The sequence below is a fragment of the Dermacentor albipictus genome, chromosome 8, assembly GCF_038994185.2.
Source record: "Dermacentor albipictus isolate Rhodes 1998 colony chromosome 8, USDA_Dalb.pri_finalv2, whole genome shotgun sequence".
NCBI lineage: Eukaryota > Metazoa > Arthropoda > Arachnida > Ixodida > Ixodidae > Dermacentor > Dermacentor albipictus.
Genome location: NC_091828.1, coordinates 93,682,327 through 93,710,187, shown reverse-complemented (window position 1 = coordinate 93,710,187; position 27,861 = coordinate 93,682,327). Strand labels below are relative to the sequence as shown.

Sequence of the window (27,861 nt, the reverse complement as noted above, 5' to 3'; positions counted from 1 at the left end):
GCGCCGGCGGTTACGCAAATTTCACGTCGCGAGATTGGAACAAAAACACATTGGAATAGTTTTACGTTGTAGGGACCCTTGTCAGCGCCATTCAGTATATCGCGAAATGAAAACACCTATGCAGCTGCGCAAAAATTGCGCGTTAGAGAGTATTGCAATCGTCGGCGAATTTTTTTCACCCAATGATCTTAACATCTCTCATCTCGACAGCTGACAAGTTTATCTTTTCATTTTTTCCTGATCACAACGCTTCTGGAAGGTGGACATTACTACGGGTCTCGCTCGGTGAATAATACGACGTGACGAGTCATTTTCGGGCTTTTTTTTCTTTTGCAGCACACACATGCCTGATCCTGTGGCACATATCGCACCCACACGCTTCTCCTCAGATAGCCAGATTGGGCCTCAGATAGGAAAAAACTGGCTTTGGGTTATCATACACATTTTCGGGCCTGATGTCTTTCTCGCTGTTTTTTTTCTTCAACCTACACGGTCTCTTTCGTTTCCACCCTTTGCATGAAATTTAACGTCTCTGTTACTCTCGCTTTCTTTTTACGGCTCCTGGCTGTCTAGTACATTTTGAATGATCCTGTACTTCATTGTCAGCTTGCTGGACCGGTCTCTCAAATCCGCGTCCACGCTATTGAGAAACAAGTATTTGTACCCTTTATTTATCAGTTTCCCTTCCATCTTTTTTAGTCTTTCTTCACAACTAATTTTGCTGATCCCTTCTCTGATTTCAAAAGAAGCCGAACATATGTAACCTTGAACTGCCTCACCCCAAAATCTAGTCGGCCCATTGACCTATGTTTAATCTTCAACCCTGATAAGAGTTCTGATTGAAAGCACAGAACTGCATTTTTTTTAACGTTAAAGCAGACACCGATTCGCTTTTCGAATGTCCACGCACCACATGTATTACTTGCAGCCTCAAAGTGCTTTGCTTCATTACTGCTGCGTTCTGACATCTCCTTATCATACCGCCTTGGTGGATGTGATCCCTCGTGTGCATACCTCGGGTATGCCACAGGTATGTATATGGGGAGATCAGTTTTATTCCGGAATTAAAAAAAAATATCCTGTGACATATAGGGTATGTCTTATCCCCGAGTTGGATTATTCGAAGAGGCAGGAATTTCTAGAAGGATAAATGGAAGCGCATAGTCAACTAATGAAGAGAAAATCAGTAGTTATCCCCTTAAATGATTAGTTTACGTCACGTATTGGAATTTACAAATTATAGCTTGGGTGCTTGGTTTCAAGTGCAAGCTTGCACTTGAAATGTATTTCCTGGATGACACCAGTTTCGAGATATTTGCCAAAAAGTCCGATGAAATCGATTGGCGCGCCAGATACTTTTGTGCTTCAACGCATAAAAGTGCGTTTTATTAAATAAATAATCGGAGCAACAGTACGTTTTTACGGCAAGCTTGATGGCGCACATCTCCAAAGTGCTGTCATTCTGGAAATTAATTACAAGTGGATGCACCTTACAAGCTCGCCGGCTACAATCCTCAAACTTCAACATGTCATCATCATCATCATCATCCTCATTTATTATTCTCTTAAGGGCCCCATGTGGTTACATAAGGCGAGGCAAAACAATAATACAAACATGGAAGGAATAGTCATGTACAAAGCAAAAAAAGGCAACAACTGAAAAGACACTAAAAAGAACAGGTTTTTGCATAATTAGTTGCAAATATGGGTGGTTAGTAACTCTCGAAATTTCCAAGGGTTTCGCTCTACAACAATGGATTCCGGGAGCGAGTTGCATTGTTCTATTGCAGAGGGAAGGAAGGATTCGTTGAATGCGTTTGTAGAACCATGAAGGCGTGGATACATAAAGAATTGAATAGACGATGTGATGAGCGAATGAGTGGAAATAAAAGTGAGGAACGAAGGTCAGGAAAGTTATAGTACAATTTATGGAATAGGCAGAGTTGCGAAATTATGCGTCTTGATGCTAAGGGGGGTAGACCAATAGATAAGTTAGTTACGCTGATAGTGTTGTCATGCAGCGCTAGCATGCTTTGTGCGCAATTACAGCTGCTCAGTATGCAGGTTAACAATTATAAAGCGGTAAATTTGACGTGTTTAAGGTAACCGTATTAATGACAAAGCCGCCCAATTGTTATCCCTTTGACAACTTTGACAACTTTACGAGGCCTAACGTTGCTGTGAGTAGGTTTGCAGCAGCGAGGATGAAAGTTCTACTAGAGGGCAAGCTTTCATGTTACTGAATAGTAAATTAGTAAACTTGCAGAAACGTGCTACGAACAGGGCAGGTTGAAAGATAGAAGTATAACGTACTTCTTTACTTCTGACGTCTTCGCAGCTCGCTTTTCAAAATTACAGTAAATTTCAAACACCTCCAAGCTCACACCGTGTCAACTTCGAGGATCATTTCTTTTGCTCGTACGGTACTTTACTCATAGGAAAAAAAAACATTTAGCGAACTGTAGGTCAGAAATCAGAAACATTTACCACACTGCAGGTCGAAAACCGAAGCTAATATATTGTTATGTATACATTTAGACAAGAAATTGTTAAACTCTGTGCTTTTCTTGGCTTCGTAAATCATTAAAAAAATTTAAAAAGGAAGAGAAAATGTTTATGTCATTATTATATCACGGTTTAGCTGTAACCAAGACACGCTCGATTCTAGGCAGGGGAACAGAAATAAACTGAGAATTACCAGTTACTTGAGAAGCTTTTTAACTTTTTGGTTTTGCAGATGTGCTCTGGAAAAGCATACGAGGCATACAGAGCAAACTTGCAGTACCAAGAGAACGCCCTGACGTGGCTCGCATTTAACAAGACTCTAAATGTGTCGACGTCGATGGCCTTTGACACAGCGGAGACGTTGCGCGACAAGGTATGCACTCCGCTCGGGGCAACTCGAACAACGGATGTACGCGTAGCACGGCACTTGAAAGAAGGCAGTCAAACAAACGAACAAAAAGAGCAAGGTTAAGCAAGGTTTGCGAAGGTTAAGCAACACTGGAGCACTCCAATGGAACAGCTTACCAACAGAAGTAAAACAAGCAAAATGTTTTTCACTAACAGTGAAATCCCATTATCACTCATCACTATTATCTGCATAGTTTTCATCTGGATTGTGTACGCATGTTTACCCTTTTCACTTGCAGTGTATAATTTACTAAATACAAATTCCTTTTGGTCGATTTCTCGTAGCTAATAGACGTACCCTGCCTTGTGTTCTAATTGAATGTTTATGTATATATGACTTACTTATACTTCTTCGTATTGATGTTAAGAATATGAATTAATAGCTAGCATGGATCCCAACTAGCCTTGAGCTAGGGATCCAGATGTCCTGTACAACATTTCCTGTGTACTTTCCTATTTTGAAAAAACTTCAATTTCAATTTCAACAAACAAACAAACAAACAAACAAACAAACAAACAAACAAACAAACAAACAAACAAACAAACAAACAAACAAACAAGAAAAGCAAGCAAGCAAACAAACACGAAGAAGGTAACACGCAAAGAAGCAAACATTTAAAGAAACGAACGAAGAATAAATAGAGAAGCAAGCGAGCAGGCAAGCAAGCAGGCAAACGAACACACAAAAGGTAAGAAATGTAGGACATCCGAAAACTCAGTTGATGTCATAAGCGCTTCGTCCGTCGAATCACCGACGCGACGCGATAGTGTGATATCTTCTAGTAAGCTTTCTTTAGTCTAGTCAGAAGCAACGACTGCTCAATTGACGATGCAACGATACGCGCGCTTTTACTGTGCGCGCTAGCACTGACCCACAGTGCGGAGGCTTAGAGAATAACCAAAAAGCTTGAGAATAAATCAAGGAACGCGCACCGAGCTATGCTACGAAACGTAGTGGGCGTATCGCTAAAGCGACACAAAAAAACAAACACTACAACAGTTGCAGTCAGCCGTATAAGTTTAGTTTTGAAACTTTATTTTTTTTTAATTTCGCAGAAGGCAAGTCGATTTTGAGAAGAAAACCAGGAAGAGCAAAGTTTCATTTCTCGATTTTCGCGCCAAATTCCAGGTGACGTTACTTCAGCGCGACGTGAAGAAGTTCGAAGCATCTGTTCGTTTAGGCTCCTTATGGCTTGGTAAATGTCCTGGGAACTTGTTAAGTTCAATGTCTAGCTCGTGGAAAATGATGCGGTCGAGCTTTAAGGATGAAAACTGAAGTGCAAGTTACACCTCGAGCAGGCGCCGTAGAAATTCACGACGTCTGCCTTCGCAGCCAGAATGTCCTTTCTTGTATTTCGGAAAGGTCGTTTAGTGTGTAGATAAAATACTTTTTTCACTTTAGGGTCTTTTTATGACATTATGAGAGACCGGCGTGGATAGAGAGCTTAGTAGCATGACTCATATTGTTGTTGAAATTAAGTCCAGGAAGTTCGACAGGTCATGTAATTAGTGTAGTAAAGTAAGAGGTGGTTTTTTATCCGAATCCGTGCCAATGAATGGAAAATGAAGTCAAGGATGGTAAAGGACACGGTGAGGTCATAATCAGTAGAAAATTTGTAGGAATGGGACAGAAGCTCCTGACCCTAGAGAGGGATATAGATAGAGATGATTGAGGGAAGATCGAAGCCTTTGTCCTGCAGGGGACAGAAATGATAATGATTATGATGACAATGCTACTCCCTTTTCCGGGCAAGCCATTCGCATGTTGTAGCACAAGCATATGTGGTAGATAAAAAAATAACGATACCGATTGCTGCTTTTTGCAGTGCATCCCAGCAGAGGTCTGCAGCAGTCACGTGAATCTTAGTCTCGTTTTATGGTCTACAATGGTCACCCAGAAGTCGCGACGCCTTAGAAGGAGATTCAGATGACGTCAGTAGTCGAAACTTGAATGTGAAAGCGGTCTAAAACGGTTAATTCTCGTTGTGCCTGTCAGAAGTTCTTGTGAACAGGGTCACTGCTTACGTTTAGAAGAGACCATTCCCGGTTCGCCTCAAAATAGGGTAGGTGGGCTAACTTTAATGTTAATAACAACAATTATGGGTTTTAAGTGCCAAAACCACTTTCTGATTATGAGGCACGCTGTAGTGGAGGGCTCCGGAAGTTTCCTCCACCTGGGGTTCTTTAACGTGCGCCTAAAGTACACGGGTGTATTCGCATTTCGTCCCCATCGAAATGCGGCCCATCGAAATGTGGCCGGGATTCGATCCCGCAACCTCGTGCTCAGCAGCCCAACGCCATAGTGACTGAGCAACCACGGCGGGTCTTTAGTGTTTTTTTGATGCTTTGATAAGAACTCTCGGGGTTTCGTAACGTAGATACTTCCTAAAGGTGCTTAGGAGTAATCGTAATATGTGTTTACCCATCAAGGGCGTTATAACGTAAAGCCATTCCAAAGTTTTCTATTCCAATTCTGTAATCAGCCCTCCACAATAGCTTAAAAAATTTTCAGCCAGAACCACTTCGCCTTTCTTCATGCAATGTCATAAAAAGGGCTGTAGAGCGATATCTCACCATCTGTGTACGCTCTGATTATGCATGAATAGGCTGGACAAAAAACAAAGGATTACTTCTGATGCGACGCCTTTTCGCCATTACCGCTCTGCTATTGGTGAAAAGTTCTTGGGCTGCGCCCACTTCGCCTCTCCGTCACGCGACGTCACAAGACCGCGAAAACTCACCACGTTAAAATGGCGTGTAGATGCATGAATATGCTCAACAAAACTGAATATTTCTCTGAATAGCAGGAGACTTTCTCTTTCCGAAAGGAAAAGAAGATGGCTGCATGGCGATCGCTCAGGCACTCGCGACTAGCGTCTCCCGGAGATCATGAATTTATTTGCATATAACAAAGATTTTTGCATGGCAGTATAACGTACTTTATCCCTTTCTGTACGTATACGACATCGTTCTGTCAACTCTTCATTGTAATTGCTGAGGGTTCATTTTGGCGGCATTCATAAATTACCGTTGCACGCCGCCGCGATTTTCCACCAGCCACCTCAATCTAGCAGGGGAAGCGGACCAATCGCAGACGCTGGCACCACCCTTCACGTCCGGTTATCGATTTTCACAGCCCTGGCCCCGTCGATTCACTTTCCACTTGAACGTGCTTCCCCCCTCATGTTAGCCAAGTAGACAAGAAAAAGCGCTGAATGTAGCCAGTGCTATTTGTTTTGACAGAAAACAAAACTCTCCTCCTACAAGCAAGCAGGGCATTTGATTGGGCTGTTCAGACAACGCTGCGGGTCACCGCCCGATGCTTGCGTGGGCGGTTACGTGAATTCGACGTCAGGAGATTGGGATAAAAACACTTTGGAATAGCGTTACGTGATAGGGCCCCAGTTCGCGGTTCTCAGTGAACGGATGTGCATGACGATCACATTCTATCAGAGCAGCATACGCATACAAAAAAAAGAAGAAAAAGGGAAAAAAAAGCAAGAATCCTTCTGATTCCCGCACTTTGTTTATTGCAGGCTTTGTTCTCTTGTGTACCGTCAGGCGGCGCCAATGCGCAGTCTCTCCGTCTTCAATGACTGTTGTCAAGTTCCCCTTGGCAGGCGGTATTCTAAACTAAGAGCAAAAACGCTCCTCACCAACTTCTCCTCACCACACCGGTTCTACCCTCCATCTTGGTGCTTGGGACACCCAGTGTCGGTGCCTCCTGTTTCTTCAGCTCGTGCAAATTGCTCTGTACAGACCCGGTATACCCCACCGACTCTGAGCTGTGGTTACCGCGATGTCTTCGGATGGGCAGATGTGCACCATGTATGCACGAACGGACAAACAACTATGCCTCATTTCCTAGCTCATTTCTCTTCTCTTTGGCGAAAGAAAAAAAAGCAAAGGCAATGTGCAATGGTTTGCTTCAGAGCAATACTTTTTTGCAAGCTTAAGGAAACTGGTTTGTCCAATGTCTAACACCCTCATTCCTAAGGCATAAGACCGAATCTTCCGTGGCACGAAATCAATGTCTTACTTTGGCAACTTTGTGTGACACGTCGAAGTGATGACACGCAGTCAGGCGGCAGGACAACTGTGCTAAAGAGCTTACAGACGAAACGAAGCCCGTAGGGAACAAGCTTTCGTAACTATAGCTTTTAAAAAACTGTCGTCTCAGATACTCCCATGCCCCCGGGTTGTCACATTAATTTCACAGTGTTCAACTACGGCTTCTGTCGTCGCAGTTGTAGTTCGAGCTCGCTGTCGTGACAGTTAAAAACATTCGCACGGCCTTAAGTTCAAGGCGGCAGCGACGAGACAAACCAACGCTCACAGACGTGAAAAAAACTCAGCAAAAGCGCCCAAACCTATTTTCACACTGCGACATGACCGTGTCCTTTGTGTTTATTTTTATTGTGCGGCGCCCTCTCCTTGCGTTTCAGATTTGCAACGTGTTCGTGAATCACACCGACGACGACCTAACCCAGAAGATCGATTTCGGCATCAGCGAGTTGGCATGGGACAGGGATCCGTGCGACTTGCCCAGCTGGAAGAGCCCGCCGTACGAGCGGGTCAGGATGGTGCGCGCCGTTTCCAAGTTTCTGACCGACGAATACTGGGACCCGACCGACCTCTATTTCTGCTTGAAGGTGAAGCCGTAGACTTGGGGCCTCTGGTGCAACGACGATGCCGCCTTTGCAGGAGTGGTTGCGTTGGCTTTACACAGGCGGAACTTGAATTTCGAATTGAAAAAAAAAGTTCACGAAAATGGTTTGTTAATGGGTCCTGTCTCAGTATTTGAAAAAGAAGAAGAGAACTACAAACGATAAGTTAACACGTGCTTGCCTGGCATGGTTCGTTGAATTCCTGACAAACATATATATATACGATAGGTATGCGCGTCTTTTGTCGACCAAAAAAAAAAACAATTTAGTAATAGTACAGAGGGAGTGCCTAGGTGATTTACCGTAATGTCAGCCAAATTTCGGTAGGCACTATACGGCTTTTTGTTCAGTGTTTTCGACCATTGTATGAGTTGTTGCAATTGAAACAACTCGCTCGAAAGCCGAATAAACAACAACAATTATAATAAAAATTGGAGGACGCTTAAGCTTCGCCTTCAAGAGTGGAACGCGACAGCGTTCCCGTTGACCCGCCAAGGGGTGTAAGACAATGGGCTACGGCGCAGCGACTACGCGCCCCGCATCGGACGCGGTAAGCGTCGAGCAACGCAGCGTTCGGCGCGGCAACGAAATGTGCGCCTGAGCAAGCGACGCACGCCTGAGCCTTAGAAACAGCTCGTTTCTAAGGCAAAACCGCATTCACTAGAGGCGCTTTTGTACCGCTTTGAAACATCGAACTCGTGGTTCAGTGGTAGCGTCTCCGTCTCACACTCCGGAGACCGTAATTCGATTCCCACCCAGCCCATCTTGCAAGTTGTTTTTTATTCATGAAGTGCATGCTGGGATTTATCGCTCACGGCCAACGCCGCCGACACCGGCTTTTCTGCGACACGAGCTTCTTAACGCTGTCGCGTTAAAACTTAGAATAGCGTTTCACTTTGTCAACGTGGGTGACGCGCAAGCGCATGGTTGCTATAGCGCGCACGACGCTATCGGCCCTCGGCGCGCCTAGACGCATACACCGTCCGCATCACAGATCGTATTCAATAAAGCGCTCGCGCGTCCACGCCACACGCAGCAGCCGCCGGAGTAGTACGCCCCGTTGTAAGCATTTGCTTACTGTTTAAACACCTATCATGGTGTCAGTCCGCGCAGGCAAACAGCCAGGGTCCGCAATCGACAGCTGCGGACACTCGCTGTCAAAACGCTGCTATGAGGAATTGCGGCAGCAGCAGTGAGCGAAGTGACCTCCCTATCGCTTCAATGCAAACTCAACGGTCAGAACGCAGCGCACGCACTATCGACCCACCTAAACTCTGCCCCCTCAAAGCAGATCGCTTTCAAGATAAATCGCGCGCTCTCTTCTTCTTCGTGATTTGGGAGAGGGAAAATACGCTCAGTTCTGCAGCCCATATGGGAGCACGGCGCAGCGTAATGGGGATGGGGGCGGGGAAAGAAAGATGAGAGGATAGAGGGGGAAAGGGAGAGTTGGTTTCAGGCAGCAGACGTCAGCATCATCCAGGGGCGATGGCCGGCGCTCGGGCAGAGGCCGTGCGAGGCCGAAGTCTGTTGTCGATCTGGGAGCCCGTTTGCGTACACATATTCAAGCAGGCTTGCCAATGCTGGGAGGTGGTAGCGGGCCGCGCTCTCGCACGCGGCCGATGTACAATTCCCGCGCTCTGTCCCCCTCCCCGGTGCCATAGTGAAATGCGCGGCGGAATACGACGCGCTTCCTTCCCATGCGCACGCGACATGGAGTCGCCATCGTCGGCGCACTGTCGCACGATTTCACCCGCGCACGCAGAGTACGGCGTCCAGGGACGACGTTGCCACGAGACGAACCCAGCACGTATGCGTCGCAAAGAAAATTGGTTGCAACTCCCACAAGAGGTCAACCCAGCGCTCATCCGCCTGCCTTCCTTCTCCGCGATGCTTGGCCTCGTTTCTCCATCTCCACTTCGTTCAAGGCTACCTACACATTCCTCTAAGTGGCGGTACTTGGCCGCGATCTGAGCGTTCTCGTTCGTACTATCCCCGGATCGCGATTTTCTTCACCTCCAGACGCCTTCCTCGTTCGCTTGCTTGGCTGCCCCGGACAAATAACTCCGATTTCAAGAGCTGGCCAGTTACATTTGCGCGTAGTAATAATAATAATAATAATAATAATAATAATAATAATAATAATAATAATATTTATTTATTTATGCAACAGAAGAAAAAATACATAGTAAGCGGGCCTGTCGAAGCCTAAATGGCTTGTGTGACTAGGCCCGGCAGTGCCGGCAAGAGCGATGAGGTCAATGTATGTACATACATGCGTAACCTTAGTGCCGACAAAACATTGTGCAAACAAAATGAAAATTAAATACATGTTAATACAATGTAGCGTGAACATATTTTCACGCTTATATAGATGAAAAACAGAAAATTTAATACATGCTAGTCCAACATAGCGAACGTTTTTTTAATGCTTACATAGAACAAAAAAGAAGAATTAAAAAGTAGTGGCAACGTAATGTACTTTTTTGTAAGCTCATAATAATAATAATAATAATAATAATAATAATAATAATAATAATGTCTATTGAATCATATGTCAGGTACCAGACACTGGGGACAAGCAGTAAAAGCTGTCGAAAACGACAGCTTGACGAAACCACGTGCCCCAGTACACTGACTGCAGTGCGGCAGAAACAGAACCATAAGCATTTGTATTACGAATAAGGGAAAGGTCGAATGGCAGAAAAAAGTCGCAGTTTCTCCCGGAAGGCGATGCATGTATTGCGATAGCAAATTAGTACAAAGCTACACGAAGTAAGGATAGTAGCTTTATCGGGCGTATAAACTTGGAAACACTCGCTTACTAACTGAACTAACAAGCATGGTGTCAGCGCGCACAAGCACACGGGAACACATCACATTCGATGAGCGCAGACACTCGCTGTCAAAGCGCTGGTGTGAGCAAGCGAGGCAGCAGCAGCGAGCGAAACGAACCTTTTGCCGCCTATAGCCCAGACCGCACGTACGCGCGCCCACGCATGCGCAGACAGTGCGGAACGGTTTGCACGCGTCGAACCACGCGCGACTAGGGTGAACAGATCGTCTCTGTTATCGCGCGCTGGGGTTGCCTCACGTCAGCGCGCCTGGCGGCGCGGCCTACGTCGCGGTACAGTCAACTCTTAGCGAAGCAAATATATATCATGCAAGAAATTGCTTAACCATTTCTTTCTGTACTGCTCTAACAGCTCTAAAAATGTAACAGTTACCTGTACAGATATCGAAGCATTTTGAAGTACTCTCAACAACGAAGTACGAAGTGACGTCTTCTAGGGCGTCTGTGAATGAGCGCGTGCGCTGTCGCGCGCATTTGCGGATGCAAACCACCGTTCCTCGCGAGACCGGCAGGCACAAGGCGCGCAGAAGCGAGCTTGCACGCCTCCGCAAGCGTACGTGCGGTCTCGGCTTATCGCTTCAACGCAAGAGCGGCGGGAACGTAGCGCGCAGTAAGGTCTGAGCCGTGTGCAGATCCCTTTCAAGATACGGCGCACGCGCACGACCACGCGAAGTAGCACATTGTTGGCAGAGTCGCAGCCACCCCCTCCCCCTTCCCTCCCTTCCCTCCATATGGCGCGCGAGACTTGAGTCGCGGTCGTCAGTTGCCCTTGCGCCCGGTCGTGAAATGCGCAATGGCTGCCGAAATATGTATAAATGATCGTTTACGTCTGATGCAAGGATGTCGGATTTCCTGGCGTTATGTTGCTAACGAATTAGTCAATAAGAGCGGATGTGTATTGTGTTGCTCTTGTAGGGAAAAAAACTAACATCTGGGGTTTCACTTGCGAAAACCGCAATAAGCTTATGAGGCACGCCGGCGTGAAGGACTCCGGAATAATTTTGACTACCTGGGGTTCTCTAACGTGCACGCAATGTAGGTCACAAGGGCGTCGTTGCATTCCACTGTCATCGAAATGCGACCGCTGTGGCCGGGGTTCCAACCCGTGCTCTCGGACACCGGCATGGTCTCACACACGCGCCCCCCCCCCCCCCCCCCCCACACACACACACCGTATCAAAATGCGAACTACAATAAAATTACAAATTCGAATTAATTTATAACACTGGACCTGCCCTCGCCTGACGTCGTCTCAACAACTGGTATGCGCATCGAACGGCACAGGGCATCACACAAGATCCTTTAGAAAAGGAAAAGGCTAGGTGGAAATGTGGACGGAGAATATTGTCCAGGAAATAGTTATTCAGTTCCAACCTACCATACGGGAATGAGTGTTATCCGAAGCGTTTCGCAAGGTAGCTGGCGGTATAGCCAAGGTATATATGTAAACTGGTAGCGAAGCTTCCATAGAAGTCCAAATGTCAAGAAAATAGTGGCTCGTTGCAACCGTGGCCATTTACGTATACGGGGGACAATTAACAGCAAGCAAAAAATTAAAGTAAAATAAAATAAGAAAGAAAAAGTGATGTCACAATCGGAAATAAAAGTGACGTCAAGATGTTATGGTGCTTCGCGAATATGTTTGAATTTCTTAGGTCCGGCATTTCAACCGCTACGCTAACAGTTATTTTTGTTTTGAAGCTGAGAAGAGTTGGGACTCACCTCATCTGAAGCGGCAGCGTGTCATTGAACTATAGGAGTGGCGAATGTCTTAACGTGAACATAATTAGGCTGTTAATGACGACAATTGCTCCGGTAGGCACCTTACGAAGGTGAACGAATATGAGGGTTTCAAAAGCAACTTCACTTGTATTCCTCTAGAATAATACAATCAATATAGTTAGCCAAACAAAACATGTTTCAGTCTATGGAAAGTGCTATGGACAGCCCGCAGTCGTAATGCATAGCAAGTTACGCGAAACCTTTTCAAAGAATCATTCGCAATTCCGCGCAACACCACGTCTTCATATCCAATAGTTATCAGACAAGATTGTGCCACATTTTCATTTAGAAAACATTCGACTTACTTATTTTGATGCTCGTAGCACACCCAGAGCCTGCGTTACGGAGAGGGACCAAACATAGCACGAAGTTTCTTCGGGTAGCGTTCCGCAGTTATCGTCGCGACGAGGCACAGAGCGTCGGATGCTGCAGCGTGAACATGCACGATAACAAAAGGCCCCCACTCGCATCTTTCGCCAATGAATGCTGTGCGCTAGGCCAGGCAAAATTTGAAGTGAAGCGCACGCCGCACTTTCAACAAACACGCAAAGAAAATAATAAAAAGCAAAGCTCGGATGAAACCGTCGCGTTCAAGTGAGCAACGCCGTTCCGCGCGACGTAATAGCTGGTTTGCGCAGTCTTGCCAAGTCCTGCGCCAGCATCACGGGTTGGTAGGGGTCAGCAAGAACGAACTCATAAATGGTGAAATAGAAAAAAAAAAGTTAACATTTATTGTTTTACCCCAGCAAAACTATTTCAAACGTAGAATTTACTCATATTATAGTGCGTTAATAAATATTTTTTGTCATATTGATTGCTTAGTTTGAGTTTGTCCTCCCATCATCTGGTCGCGCTTCAATCGTGCAAAGCGACATGATTTCTCTGGCGATAGGTTTTGGCACGCTTTTCGTTCAATGCTCTTCAACCTATTTAGGTGGACATTGATATAACTTTGCTGTGGTTTCCGCTACGTGTTACCAGGTGGCGTAACGGGCAGTGGGAGGTGAATAATTTCGTGTGTTACACGCGTGCGTGCGTTACGGTTTAGGCACTGACGTGTCCATCTATTCTCGCCGGTGCAAGAGTCGTCATACAATCGAAGGAACTGCGATCAGTCGGCGGCACATTGACGCTGGTCCTTTCTAGCATGCTTCAGAGCTCCCATATATCCTTCGGTCGGCAGCTGCACTTTTTTGCTCGTTGTTTATGAACTAAAGATAAAATGGAAGGCAGGCTACATTAGATGAGACTCTCCAATAATCCACTAAAATAATTCAGAGAAAGAGACATTTATTACCATAGAAAAGCTGACAGGTCGGCCTGAAATAAATAACTGATCTGTTACTCTGTGTAGGAGAAGTGAATTTGGAATAAAAGTAGAAAGGTAACTGTCATTGATGTGAACAAAAATTGTGCTGGCTGAACTTAAATAGGGAACACCCTTGAATGACTTAAATCCAGAATAGCCTTTTGCAAGAATGTGATGACTCCTGAGAATATCATGCCGAGGGCAAGGGTGCGACCATGTTCATAACAGTACCTTCTCAGTTAAATGTTCACGAGTGTACTAGAAAATATGTTCTGGCAGATATTGGGGGGTTCTTGCACAGCACATTGCGCGCAGATATCCACGTGTTCTGCAGTCTGACATATATCCCTCTGCTCAAGCTCCACACTGCGCACACCGCTGATAAAGTGCACGTAGCATACAGGTAATTCCACATCTCGTTGCAACCAGTGTAGCAGGCTTGTGTTACTGCTTTTGATGGTGGCGGTAAAATCAGTGGAGTGCAGGTGTATGAGCGCACACCATGGAGACAGCTGCGTCGAATACGTGCCAGGATTTATGTACAATAGCATATACACAGCACTAGTGTCTGGCTGAGATGGGCCAGTATTTTTGTGCAATCGTGTATGCGAAGCACTGGCGTCTGGCTGAGAAACTAGAATGGACACCTGCGTTATATATTTCTTTGCGGGTCATCTTTGCCTTCTCGTCAGCCGAGCTGATCTCTGTATAAACCACAATGACATGGAAACCATTGAAAGGTTAAAGAATGACCAGTCATCAGAGCGTAGTTATGCACTTCTATAAGTTATCGAGTAAGGATGCAGAAAGGTTCTCGTTTCAACGCAATGTCAATCACTTGTGGCCCTGGTTTCCCGTACAATTCAGACCTGAGAGGGGTGGCGTAGATGTAAAGTTAATTACCTCACAAATGGCTAGAATCTACGTCGTCGTTAACAAAGTCTGATCAAAGCGGAAGCACTTACTGATCGTCAAATATTGTGTTACGAATGCCGCGGTGGAAGAAGTTGACTCTACCCATGATGCGCACATGCATGACAAAATCGCATAAGCATGTCAGGTACACACAAAAAAAGTAAACGTAAACAAGAGATCCACAAGACCCAAACTATATGGACCCGCGTCAAGATACGAAAGGCACACACACACTGAAGAATACATGGCAACTGCCGAACCTTCCAGAACCAAAGTTTCGGCGTCGCAGGCGGAACGCGGTTCCGGCCATTGTTGAGAAATAGGCAAACACTAAAGAGCATGTGATTGCCGGTCCCCTGTGGGTCGACAGATGACTGAAGTGCATACGCAACTTTTAAGCTAGCGATTAATGGAAGCAGGTTTTGGAAAACTGACTCCCACAAACATATTTGAGAGATTATAATTGTCAGGAACAATATCTGACCATCTTGAAGCAGCTGAAAAAAGCAAATTGAATAGAATAATGGAAGAACACTTTTCAAGTATATGTTTCTTTTTACTTGCAGATAATCAGGAGTTAAAGCAACATTTTTTGCCTCGCACAATATCGAATCGTCCACTCGCTTAGCTGTACGAAAACGACAACGTCATTATCGGTACTTTGCCACAATATTTATGCGCTCAAATTTTAGCGTTGTGCAGTGGTGCTTCGTTAATAAAGAACCAAATGAAATGCCTAGAGTTGTGCGCAAAAGTATAGTAACGGACTGGACCATGGTTCACTTGCACTCCTGAGCTAACAGGCCGAACAGGGCCCAAAGCAAATAATTCGAGTCCAGGATGGGAATGGGCTCACTAAAGGCTATTGCAACTTGTAAATTTCCATGTTTGGATTTCAGCGCGTTTAGAATAATTGTGTCCAACTTCACCAATAAAGAAAAACCTATGCCTGAACTAACACCGTCAAAATATATGACGTCACTGTGAGTGGTACGGAAACTTCAAGGTGGCGTCGCCACAAGCGCTTCAATTTTGAGCTCTCACTGGCCTATTACGCCTTCCGTCATGGTATAGAAGTGGCTATTTTGGTATTGCTGACATGCGGTTTACTAGTACAGGTTCAATTACTTTTCTTTGTAGTGGCCTTTGAATAGCTGGAAACGTTAGCCACGAAGGCTGAGCCTTTGAAATCTCTATCACCAAGGTTCTGGTCATATAAGCGCCGCAGTGCTCATATTTCCTTAAGTGTGTTCCCATTGCGCTCCCATTGCGTTTTTTCACTGCCGTTGATGATCGAAGTTAAGCCACACACTCACGTGCCACGCTATAGGAAAACGCGGCCCTATGTAAATCCGCTACACACGTCATAGTGTTAGGCAACGGCGAGGTGATGGCGCCAACGACGATAACTGGAAGATGACGCGATGACATGATTAGGTGAGTCATCGAGCACACTGGATGACGTCCTGCTTTGGGGAGAAAGCGAGAAAGTGTGATTTCCTGGTGACCTTTCTAGGCAAGAAAACGCAATTATGATAAGAGGCAAAGCAAAACGCTAACTCTGACATAGGCCATGAACAGTAAATTGCCTGTACGCTTGACGGCAATTGCTGTAAAGCAAAGCCGAGAAAAGGACTGCAGGAAGTTTTTACACGACATTTTATTTTAACGTATTATGAAGTCCATCGTGGCGGCGCAGAAAAGACTTTTTAGTCGACTCATCTCACTCTCCAAAGAAAGGAAGAAAAAATAAGAAGTTGTCGTATTCACGGGAAGTTTAATTTGCACGTGGTTCTTTGCTCATCTCTCGCAATCCATTGAGGGTCAGCGTGCGTATTCCTTGCACCGACAGAGCCAGGCCGGTGTATTTCTCGATGACTGTTAGTGCCTGGACGCCCATCACAGAGTCTAAGCCCAACTCGCCGAGATTGGTGTTATGGTTCAGCTTCGATGAATCTTGAAAGCCTGCGTGAATATCGTGGGATGAAGTAATTCAACTTGAGAAACATTGTGGTTCAAAATTGCGACGAATGAAACTGAAGTACGCCTTTACAGTAACAGTGCATTGGCGGAACTCGAGTGCGTGAGTGCCGGTCCTCGTTGCCAAACTGAAGTTATTATCCAGTGCAGAGGTATATATTAGAAGTATTTGTAAAAACACGACTGCTGCGGTGTGTGAGGCAACCTTCTATAGCAATAAAAAACAGGAAAGTCACTATTTGGCATCCTTTCACCAGGAAGAGAGTGTCTGGTTTAGGAAGAAGCTTTACTACGGGAGCTCCTGTATGAACACAAGGGAAATGAGAAATCCTTGCACTCACAATCTACTGTAGCAAATGTGATAACGTTTGTTGCATATAACGAGAGGTAAAACCTACCATCGGTAGAGAGCCAATTTATGATTTGACCATCAATGTTTTGGGTTGTTTGCATAAGTAATTGTCCAGGAAAACAAAAAAAAATTGGAACAATGTAGCATCAGTCACACGACTACGTAACTTGGGGAAGACACTATATCCCAGTTGTTTAAACTACACCTATTAAGAAAGACACCTAAACCAGAAAAAAAATGATGTATTGTGACTCCAGTGAACTGTAATGGTAATTTTTGAGTAGGAGTTCTGAAAAGTCTTTATAGACATTGCGAAAAGTTTGTGTAAGGAGTGCCACTCATATATCACCTTTATCCGCTTCAGATGGTCAAACAAAGGCAATCTACAGTATTGTGATACCCGTTTTTCTTGTTTCAAATGTGTATTCTATGCTTCACTTGTTTTATCTTACAGATAACATGGAATTTTGCAAAAACTGCCAGGTACTCGATCAAACTTCTCAGATTGGTGGTGGATCTCAGCTTGTTCTATTATTGCGTTGAAAAACATTAATATACGTTCATCAGCTGTCCAATGAAGAAAGCATTCTGCGTTTCACGCTTACTCGAAACGGGAAATTAGAGTTGGCCTCAATATAGAGATTCCTCAACCTTTCCTTCTCCTCCACCAACAACTGGTTTTAAATGTTAAATGATGTTCGGGGCGGCTGATAATCTCTTGCAATATTTTTTGGGTAGTTTGTCTTCTGCATAAACATTTATCTGTGGGTGCAGCGCTGGCTTCTGGTGCATCGTGTTGACTTATCCTATGCTTTTCCGAGTATCTGTAGCTCGTAGTGACAAAGCGAATCATGAGTGAAATTACAATTAAAGAGCGCAGCGAGATATCGAAATGTACACACCCCAATAGAAAAGTACCAGAGAGTCCTCTTCTCATATGCGGCGCAGACGAATTTCTTCGTTAGTAATTTATTGCGCTACGGTATTGCACAGCTGCCGTATGTTCTTTTGAATTTGCGAAGTTTTCTCTATATATATTGGAATATATATTGGAAAGCCAAAATATTATTACGGTGCTAGACGGAAACAAAATGGAAATGGCATTGATTAATATGGCAATTTTCGTGCTTTTCTTGCTCAATGCTGCAAGAATCCCATCATATAGCGTGGACGCCGGGCTACGTGGGTCTGGAGGGGAACGAAAGGGCGAACGCCCTAGCTCGAGCGCTAATCAACCGAGCGGGGCAAGACCAATCGTCTCATCAATCCCCACCCTTTACCTTCGTGCCCCTGCCATCTAACTACTGCGACCGACTTGAGATACAGCGACTCAACCGCAGGATTTATCCTCCCCCTCACAGGAAGTTCAGCACTGAAGAGGCAGTGGCTCTCAGACTTATTCAAACCAACACATTTCCAAACTTACACAGATACAGTAAAATGTCCCCACATACATATCGCGGCATCTGCCCCTGGTGCGGCGACACACGCCTTACACTCTTCCACATCTCGTGGGGGTGCGGGGGCAAGCCTCAACACTTAAAGACACCTAGCACGTCATTTGAGCGGTGGAAGGTACAGCTGACCGGCGATACCCTGGCGGGACAAGACGCTCTCGTCCAGCAAGTATGTCGAGCAGTCTTGGCCAGTGGAGTCCTGGAATGAGGACACCACCCACTCGACCTCAAGAGCAGCAACCACCTCGATGGTCCAAATAAATGTTTTTTCTCTCTCTCTCTCGTGCTTTTTCACATCTCGTCATCTGTGTGACATTTTGTTAATCTTTACGGTATTTTTCTGTCGTACCCTATTGTTAGATTACAACTCGTATTGTTCGATTTTGGCGCTAGCTTGTCCGCATAAACGTGACCGACAAGCCCCTATCTTATGTATATATGTTTTCAGAAAAAGAATGACAGCTTGTTCGTTTAGCGCCCTGTAAGTATAACACACTGACCTATATGTCAATCTCAATGTTATCGGGAGCATTCAATAATTAGTACTGTTAGCTATGCGCGGGTGAAGGTAGTGTACGGGACTTCTGCGGGGGAAGCTTGAGATTATGTTTATGGTGGCCAAAAGCCTGGCTGCTTGAAGCTCCATCGAAAAGCGCCAGTTGCAACCAGCCTATTAATGAACACCAACAAGCGAAATCCATTTGACGAGATGCAATTGAAGAAGTTCAACAAATCTCGTTCCCGGTAAAGTCATTTTTGACTTGGCATTAAAATTGTCTGGGAAAATGTTTCATTCAATGTTTCATTCCCTTAAGTTTTCCTTCAACTGAATCCAGCGGACAGTCATTGAAATCATGTCCTAGCATGAATAGGGTGCATGTAATTCCATATAAAATGATGGTGCAGGGGAAGCCATATTTCCTGAATGGCTCGGGGAGCAACGCTGTAGTGTGCCGTGTAAAATGTTCACCGCTAGTCATTGGTAACACTCGCAATTTACAGGTGCGCTCAGACGACGTGCGCGGACTTTTCTGTTCCGAAGATTACGCTACACTATACACGCTTGCTTATCAGATTCTCCGCAGTGTTCATGAATAACTTTTAATTCGCCCTTCGAGACCATCTTCAGAACTGAAGAAGACTGGCCTATGGCAGTGTGCGTCCTTGGGTCAGAAACTAAAAGGAGTGTCATTGGAGTTCCTCAAGTCGACTAGTTCCCGATACCACTTATGGACTCTGTGTGCACCCTTGCGTGGGCGCGCAACAGTGGCTAATACTCTTCCTTCCCTCTCTACACACCGACCCTTTGCCCTCGTCCAGGGTAACACATCAAACGTGCATCTGATTACCCTCCCGGCCCCTTGCATGGTTTTCGCTCTTGAATTCTACGTCATGCGACGTCCTTCTTGATTTCACAGATGGTTGCACAAAACATTGAATGATTGTACCGAGGGCTAAAAAAAACGGAGTTATGACAATCTATTATGTGCAAACGCGCAAGGCTCGTGAGATTACTTCCGCCCCAAACACAATATGTTATATTGTGTTTGCCCTCGTCCAGGGTTGCCCTCGTCCTTTGCCCTCGTCCAGGGTAACACATCAAACGTGCATCTGATTACCCTCCCGGCCCCTTGCATGGTTTTCGCTCTTGAATTCTACGTCATGCGACGTCCTTCTTGATTTCACAGATGGTTGCACAAAACATTGAATGATTGTACCGAGGGCTAAAAAAAACGGAGTTATGACAATCTATTATGTGCAAACGCGCAAGGCTCGTGAGATTACTTCCGCCCCAAACACAATATGTTATATTCAACGAGCATCGAGTTATGCATTATTTTAATGCCGTGCTGCCATGCACAACTCTCCTGGTGGTCGAGCAGCCACTACGCAGATATTGGTCCCGACTTCGGTACCTGCATGAAGACAACTTCTTCAACTGCAAGTATCCCATTGTGACACTCTTATCGGCTTCTTTAATATCTTTGTGCGATTATTTTAGGCTGAATGACTGTCCTTCATATTTGTGAACTGCGTTACGCTGGCCCATCTCAACTTCGAAGTTAGCTAACGCAGACGTTTAGCGATGACTGGCCAGGATCTTCGTAATGAGCGCAAACATGCCATATGCAGGGACAACAATGTTTTTCTTGTATATTGCAGTCGAACAAAGCATAATGGTTAAAGCCTCTCACCGAGAATTCGCGCCACCGAGTCAACCAGCGGGTTCTTTTCTGGTTTATTCTCCGAACTTGAAGTGACTTCAGCTTTGACCAAGCTGGAGACTACGGGATGGTTTTGGCTCAGGAACTTCTCCAGGACCTCCAAGGCAGACCCTATATGCTGGGGCTGTATTGCCTCGAATGCCGCTTGCTGCCTTTGGGCTTCGCGGGCGAGGCCAGCCTCATCGACGGCGCCCCATTGGATGGCCACTCCTAAAAAGGACAATTGAGTAGACAGGAAGAGAGGGAGAATAAGCCTTGCTCTTTTCGCGCGTCACATCATATGCTGCCCGAGTCGCTCTTGTGCTTTAGCAGTGACGCTCCAGTCGTGATGACTGCGTTTCTATAATATGGTTGAATGAGAAAAAGCGTCTTTACGCGTCTGTATCTATTCCAGAATATAAGCACGACGTGGTAATATTGGTAAATTCTAGAGAAGTAAGCATTTCCTTCCTGATCCTTTCTTGAAAAAACAACAAGAAAAAACTAACAAATTGGCCAAAATTTATAGAGAATGTTGCACACCGCGGTGCGTCTCGTACTCAAGGCGAAGCTTCATAAGCGACACGAGACGCCTCACTTGGGGCTGATGGGCGCCTAGTTTGCACCAAAGTTCGAATGCAGCAAAAATACTTGCCACGTATCAGCTGCTAGAAATTTATAAAGACTAGCTATGCGTAAGACAAACTGCTTGCATTGAGCTAGACATCGATAGCTCAATAAGGGACCGAGTGTACGAAACCATGAAAATTTTCTGCCACAAAATATTTGAGCCTAATGTTTAAGTAAAGTTGGTAAGCTTGTCTTTTTCACTAAGACAGAAAAGCCTATCTGAGTCGTTGGGCTGTACCCTTAACCTACATTCCCTGCACAAGTAACGCGATCGTGCATTCAAACAGCAACTTGGAAAGGCGGCCTGGCGTCTAGCAAACACAGAAATATGGTTTCAGGTTTTGTTGTTTAATGACTGCACACAGGTGGTAAGAGAGACTGGGTGTCCCAATCATCCTCTGTTGCGAAATTGTGGCTACCCTTTCATTGATACATACGCACACGCACACCGCAATGACAAACATAATAGATCTACAAAAATAAAACAAATGTACACAAGACAAAATAAAAACTGGGCAAGAGAAGTGATTCATATGCATCAGCGTTAGGTAAAAACTTTGAGGTCCACTATGTAATGAATCTGCTACAATACCCGTAACACACAAATGCCATATTCAGGTAGTCACGACATCAAACACCTTATATACACAGAATTAAGAATCTACAAAAGAAGCCCAATTAATAGATAGTGGTGTATAAAGAAATCCTGTAGGCGCGTCAGTATGTTTAGCGGGAAATGAGCAGGGACGTTGTAGTGCAAAAGTTACCCGGGTCCAAGTAACTTCACTTAGCTCGAAAAGGAATTCACTGTTGATATTTTTGACAGTCTATGAGAAATTGTTGCATAGAAGCGTCTGGCATGTCACAGAAGGGTGGAATCCACGCAGGTCACCACGATGCTCTCGGTCTCCACGCAGCTCAAAAAGTGAGGTATGTTAGGGACGTTCAGTCCCAAAAGGCGCAGGAGGACATTTAAGATACGATCCACTTTGACGTTGACAGAAAAGTGCAGAGTTGGGCCTAATGAATACAGCAATGACGTCTTAGTTTTCTAGTTGAACCAATTCTTGCGACAGTCTCATTTAGAGCTTCAGATCTCGAGTGTCCGTAGAAAGTTTTTGGCGTTAAATTCAACGAGATTCATTGAATCATCAGGCTAATCACAGTCAAGGAGTGAGCATCAGGTGCCAGTCGGTAAGCTACCCACTTGACAGTTATAGCACTGTGACTATGAATCTGCTGAAAATGAACTCGGTGGCTGGTATATGAAACGATAGTCAGTTAGCTTGAGACAGCTAGCAGGAATCAGCATAAAAGAAATATTCACTCAATGGCTTGAGTGCTGCTTTTCACTCAAAATGCATTATGCAAACTGTTACGTGATTTGTTATCCGATATATATTTTGCAGCCCGAGGGATCTCAAACAGCTCTGCTGAGGTAAGCGACGTCTCGCACGACAAACGATGAGTCATGCATTCATTTTGCGCTCGGACATAAACGATAGACGTGAAGAGACTCTCTGCTCTAGATCAAAAAGAAAATACAAAGGTGTTGCTGTCTTACTATGGACTTATGCGCAGGAGGGACAATAATTCAGTTTCTTGTGGATGGGTTATTCATTTATGAATTTCTTGAACAGCCAGAGTAGCAAAAAGTATGGTGAGATGTTCCAGAAATATTGAACTGCTGATGAGAGCGCAATGCGTTACATATTAGAACAGTCATTTCAAGGAGAGAAGTCTGCAAGAGATGAATATCGTGTTGTGTTTTTGGCCTGGCTGAATTTTGTTGAGCTTCATTGACACGTACAGCATTCACAGATTGTTCGCTGGCCTCAGCTATAAGAAGGCTGCTAAATCTGGTGTGTGTCAAACAAGAAACATGTAATCTAGGTATATTGATATTCTAACTGACATGGACGACCGATCTCGTAGTTGAACATCCCGAAATGGAAATCTAAAAGGGTTAAAAGCACTTCTTGTGGCACAACCCGGCTTCATTCACAATGTGTGTTATAACCACAGCTTGTCTTCAAAAATACACTTAGTTAAAATAGCAAATCAGGAGCCACAGAGTGCGCGACCTTACAATTCCGGGCAGTAAAAGAGGACGTATCACCTGCATGCTGCTTCACATCTAGAATATTAGAAGTCAGTCGCTTTTGGATACCGTACGAAACGTGTGATTTTGTCTGTCAGGCGCAGCACAAATATAAATTTATTTGCCGTATTTCGCTTCAAATGGTATCCGAGAAGCTAATTACGAAATGTAGTCGTTCGTTCGGCCTGCAGCACCTCCGGTCTTCGAGTAAGAGTGGAGAACGTCGGTTGAAAAACAGCATGAAGTCTGGGCTGATAAACACAACATGTCACACAGACATTTTTTTCAAGCAAGAATCGCCTGTACATTCAGTCGTTCTGTGGAAGTTAATTCCTCGCTTTTGTAGCACCATGAAACCAGACATACTTATTTATCACATTGATGTCAGCTTTTGTTCTAAGCGGCGTCAAACACTTGACACATGTAACAAATTTTCTGGCATACTTCAACTCCTAAAGTCGATTTTTTTAAACACCGTAAGACGCCGTCGACTTACCGGGAAACCCGTCGGCCACGCGACGTTCACACAAGCGCTCCAACGTGGAGTCGACGTAACCGGATAGCGTTCTTCCCAAAGTCCCGCGACCAGAACAGACCGAGGAGAAGACGACAAAGTGGTCTAGATGCGAGCATGATTTTCGAGAGTGCTCGTCCAAATGCTTCATGCCCTCGGCTTTGGTCTTGTAGTCGGTTTGGTACACCTCATTCGAGTGATCGGCTACCCAGCTGTCTTCGTGGCACTGTACGGAAAACAAAGTTTTTCGCGATTACTCTTTCAATCTTCCAATGCATGGCACAAAACGACCATTTCTGAGGCGAGGTTGCGTACAAAGAAGGCTTTGACATATTGGAAAGATAGACACCCGCCTCGTGAAATATCAATGAATTATCGCGACACTTTTATATGATGAGTGCCTATAATGCAGCAGCAGTGGCGACAATAAAGCGCCTAAATCCAGTGATTAGTATTGGAATCAGAAAGCCTCGCTTCATGTAAGGGCACTATAGTGATTTTAGGAACGATGCAGTCATCGCCGAGCTTTCATCATTTGGCGTCCTTTTTTGAACCATTTATATATTCCGGAGAATTGAGTTCTTGAATGCGCTTCTTCGGTTTCTTAGCCCATGGGACCTCCTAGTGTTTGGGAAGTATGTCAACATTTCTAAAAATAAACTGAAATATTTCCGAATCTCACTCTGGAAAGACACGTTTCGAAGGATCGTTTCACATGCCTTGCCTCTCATTTGCCGAATAAACTTTCAAATTAGGCTGCATCATATCCGATATAACTCTGTATATCGATGGTTGATTCTTCGCAGCGTCCCATACATGTTCTTCGCTTAACGCAGATATAAGAAAAATCAATTCCACGACACTATTGTGTTCCCCAACCGCTTGTATTTTTTAATGCTGGAGATGACTTTATAACAGAACGTATATTACGCGCTCGCTTTCATCGAAACGCTCTGTTTGAGCCGTTGGTTGTCGCCTCGATTGGACCCGCTACTTCTTGCTACACTTTCTCTCACGTTGCGCTGCGTTCCTACGTTGTGCGTTGTGTTTCGTTCGTTTGTGAGTAATTTTACGCAGGGAAAACAATTGGCAACGTATCTTGGTTTCTTCATTACCAGTTTTGGTTCAAGTAAATCACAGGCAGCTGTCGCTCCTGGTGATCATGGAGGACTCTGGCAGGGACAAAAGCTCTGCTGCCATTGAATCCAACCCAATGTCCACTCCATTCTCGCCAGAGCAGGCGTTGATAGGACATTTTGTACAAAAAGAGACACAAACATAGATCATGAAAGAACGGGCCTGCTATGAGACGCGTCGTAGTAGTGGGGTCCTCGTTAATTTTGACTACCGGGTGTTGTTTCCTGTAAATGCAAATATCAACAATTGCGCGAACATTTCTGAATGCCACTACACCAAAATGTGGGCGCCAGGCTCAGAAGCGAATCCGTGGCCTGGCGCTCGGCGTTGAGGACGTATTAAGCGGCTCAGCTACGGCGGTGGGTAAGCAGCCGCTCGGTCTTTCTGGGCCAGACGAGTGGCTTACTGGCCAGGCAATGTATGTTGGGACGACATTAGAATAGGTCATCTTTACGTCCTACAACGCTCAAAGTACGCATCGTGTAAACGATGATCGCGCGGATTATATCATCCATAGATCTTCAGGCAACAGCTGTTAGCTGTGCCCAAGACTACCGTTCTAACAATTTCGAAGCGAAAGAGCTGATTCATTACTACTTTGAACACACTTATACCCGCGGTTCTACGTAACGCAGCTTTCCGGCTTTTGCAGTGCAGAAGGATTTAAGGGCAGAACGAAGATACTGCGGCAAAAATCGCCATCTGCACCGGATGGCGTGGGCTGCCAAAAATGATTCTGGCTCACCACAGAAACATTGAAGATGCCGCCGATAGGACCCATTGCTTCGGCTTCCTTGATAATCTGCGAAGCACCGGGCGTTGTGGACACGTCGGCTTCGCTGACGACTACCGAAGCGCCGGCTGTCTGCCACCGATGCAGGCAGAGGCGTTGGTAGCCCGTAAACGTTCCGTGACTTGCGGTGAGAAGAAGATGGCGGCAGCCTCGACTGACCATCCAGTCCACAAACTCCAGAGCGAAGGTGTTCAAATCTCCGACGATGACGTAAGCCTTGTGCCTGTAGAAGTATGTGCGGGGGACGGCTTCTACTGTGAAGGGTTGACGGCCTTCCTTGGCTTCCTGGCAATTGTCTGGTCGCACCTGCACGAATTAGCCACACATCTGATTTTGAGGAAGATAGCATGAGAGAGAGAGAGAGAGAGACAGAGGTAGGAGAGGCAAGAAGGACTACGAGACTGTTCATGGTGATGCACAGAGTTTGTGGCCGAATGATCGGAGGCCAAATTTTGAAAGCATTGATTTCTTTGGCGGTTTCCCCCACTTTGCTTGGACTGCATTATCACCGGCATGGTCATGTAAACTGTGTCGATGCTGGAGACAATGTAATCAAAGCTGGGCCAATCGCACAGAGAGTGCGAACAAAGGTTGTGACTCGGCTTGCCGGCCCTGACACCAGTGCGCTACATGTGTGTCCTCGTAATGGTTTGAATGTAGTTCGTAACGTCGGCTGCTCTTGCAAGCACGGCAGCTCCACACTGCCCGCAGCTTACATACCGCGCATAGCAAGATCCATACAGCTAACTAATAAATGCCCGCAGCAGCAATGTCTCAGCACGTCTACAGGGGAGCTATCGCTTAGGAGGAAGCTTCAGCTCGAAGGCTCCTGTATGAATGCATGGGAAGGAAGAACTTTATTTTTCTCGACAACCACTGAAGCGAATGTGATGAGGTTTGCTTAATTTAAACAAGGGTGTTCGATGACTGCACATAGTGTGATTCTTTTGTTTAAGCCTTCCTTTCTTCAAAGGAAAAATTGTGGAAAATTAAATAAACACAATATAAACAAAACGTTTGTTTGCAACTCTGTCGCTCGGCAATGAAAAAGAAAAACGACACCACCCGTTCTATAAACTGCGCCTAATAATACATCTAAAACGGACAAAAGTTGTATTTATACACGGCTCTTAAATACACCACTAATAGGTGAGTAGGATTTTCGCAAAACCTTTGCGAACATTCATACAGATTTGCGGAAGTTGTATATGTATATACCGAATTCGGCCACTTTAGCTGACTTACACGTAGCTTACAGAACCGCCACATCTATTTGTTTTTGACAGGCCGATATAAATCTAGAGATTTGGCGCTTCTATATTTTATAGCTTGGGATTGCCGAGAATGATCGTAAATCATTTTAGGCCACAGTCGAAATATTTTCTGGTACATTCACTCGTATCAAACTGTCTTACTCAAACGCAAGAAATTTCATTTTAATTGATCCGGGGGCTGTTTTATAAAAGCGCATATGCGTTCTAGAAGTGCTAGAAGAGACGGCATCAGTGTTGGCCCCGAGCTAAAGCTGCCTCATAACATTGACAACCATCCTCCAATTTTTTCCTAATTGTTTTCAAGCGCGTCTTCTCGTCTATTAATATTTAGTTTGCCAGCCTGCTACGGCAAGAAGAAACTAGGCGTAATCCAGCATTCCTTTCTGACTATTAGTGTTCAGCGCGTGTGGAAAACATATACTGGAGGGATGTCCGGAAGAAAAAGAAAAAGGAGTCCAAGAAGAAGCACGACACTGTCACTGAAACGCATACGAGCAGCTCCCGTTGTAGCCGGTAACTTCGACGCTGAGGTCTCACTCGTCAGCGACACTTGTGACCAGAGAGATGCCGGAGCTAGGTGGCACTAACATTAGGCGAAGTGTTCAGTGGTACCTTTTGCACGGTCCACAGCAACAGATTAAGAGGCAGGTCCGCAGTTACAGTTGTACATTAGTGTTACGACATCCATCACAGGCATAATCACATCATGATAATAAGAATAATAATCCATCTTCGACAGATGTCGGCCTAACGTATGGAGTCTACCCCGTATATTCGCGCAGCGGACACTAAAATAATCAGCTTACATATTTTCACAGAAATCAGCGTGGGCAACGTCCACACGTTTTACATTAGAGACAAAGTACACTGGTTCCACTTCTGCTTTTGCCGCTGGAACCAGGATTTGATGGCATCTTCTGCGAAAGGTTTCTGTTACGATTTTGATTCCCTTTATTTGTCGTGACAAACTAGAAAGCGCTCT

The 27,861-nt window shown here is 45.2% G+C and overlaps 2 protein-coding genes across 3 annotated transcripts in view; one reads left to right on the top strand and one right to left on the bottom strand.

Annotated features, from left to right (window-relative positions):
- LOC139048854 (uncharacterized) overlaps positions 1 to 7,857 on the top strand; it is an 82,019-nt gene extending 74,162 nt beyond the window's left edge. For both annotated transcript variants that reach the window (XM_070523729.1, XM_070523728.1), the window contains 2 exons: positions 2,738 to 2,878; positions 7,359 to 7,857. In XM_070523729.1, the coding sequence (XP_070379830.1) occupies positions 2,738 to 2,878; positions 7,359 to 7,577 (360 nt within the window). In that variant the 3' untranslated portion in view covers positions 7,578 to 7,857. The remainder of the gene's footprint in view (positions 1 to 2,737; positions 2,879 to 7,358) is intronic.
- Positions 7,858 to 15,998: 8,141 nt separating this feature from the next.
- Positions 15,999 to 27,861, bottom strand: part of LOC139049287 (fatty acid synthase-like) — a 50,100-nt gene continuing 38,237 nt past the window's right edge. The window contains exons 20-23 of the mRNA XM_070524665.1: positions 25,558 to 25,911; positions 23,658 to 23,901; positions 20,422 to 20,661; positions 15,999 to 16,402 (exon numbers count right to left, since the gene is read on the bottom strand). Of these exons, the coding sequence (XP_070380766.1) occupies positions 16,215 to 16,402; positions 20,422 to 20,661; positions 23,658 to 23,901; positions 25,558 to 25,911 (1,026 nt within the window). The 3' untranslated portion in view covers positions 15,999 to 16,214. The remainder of the gene's footprint in view (positions 16,403 to 20,421; positions 20,662 to 23,657; positions 23,902 to 25,557; positions 25,912 to 27,861) is intronic.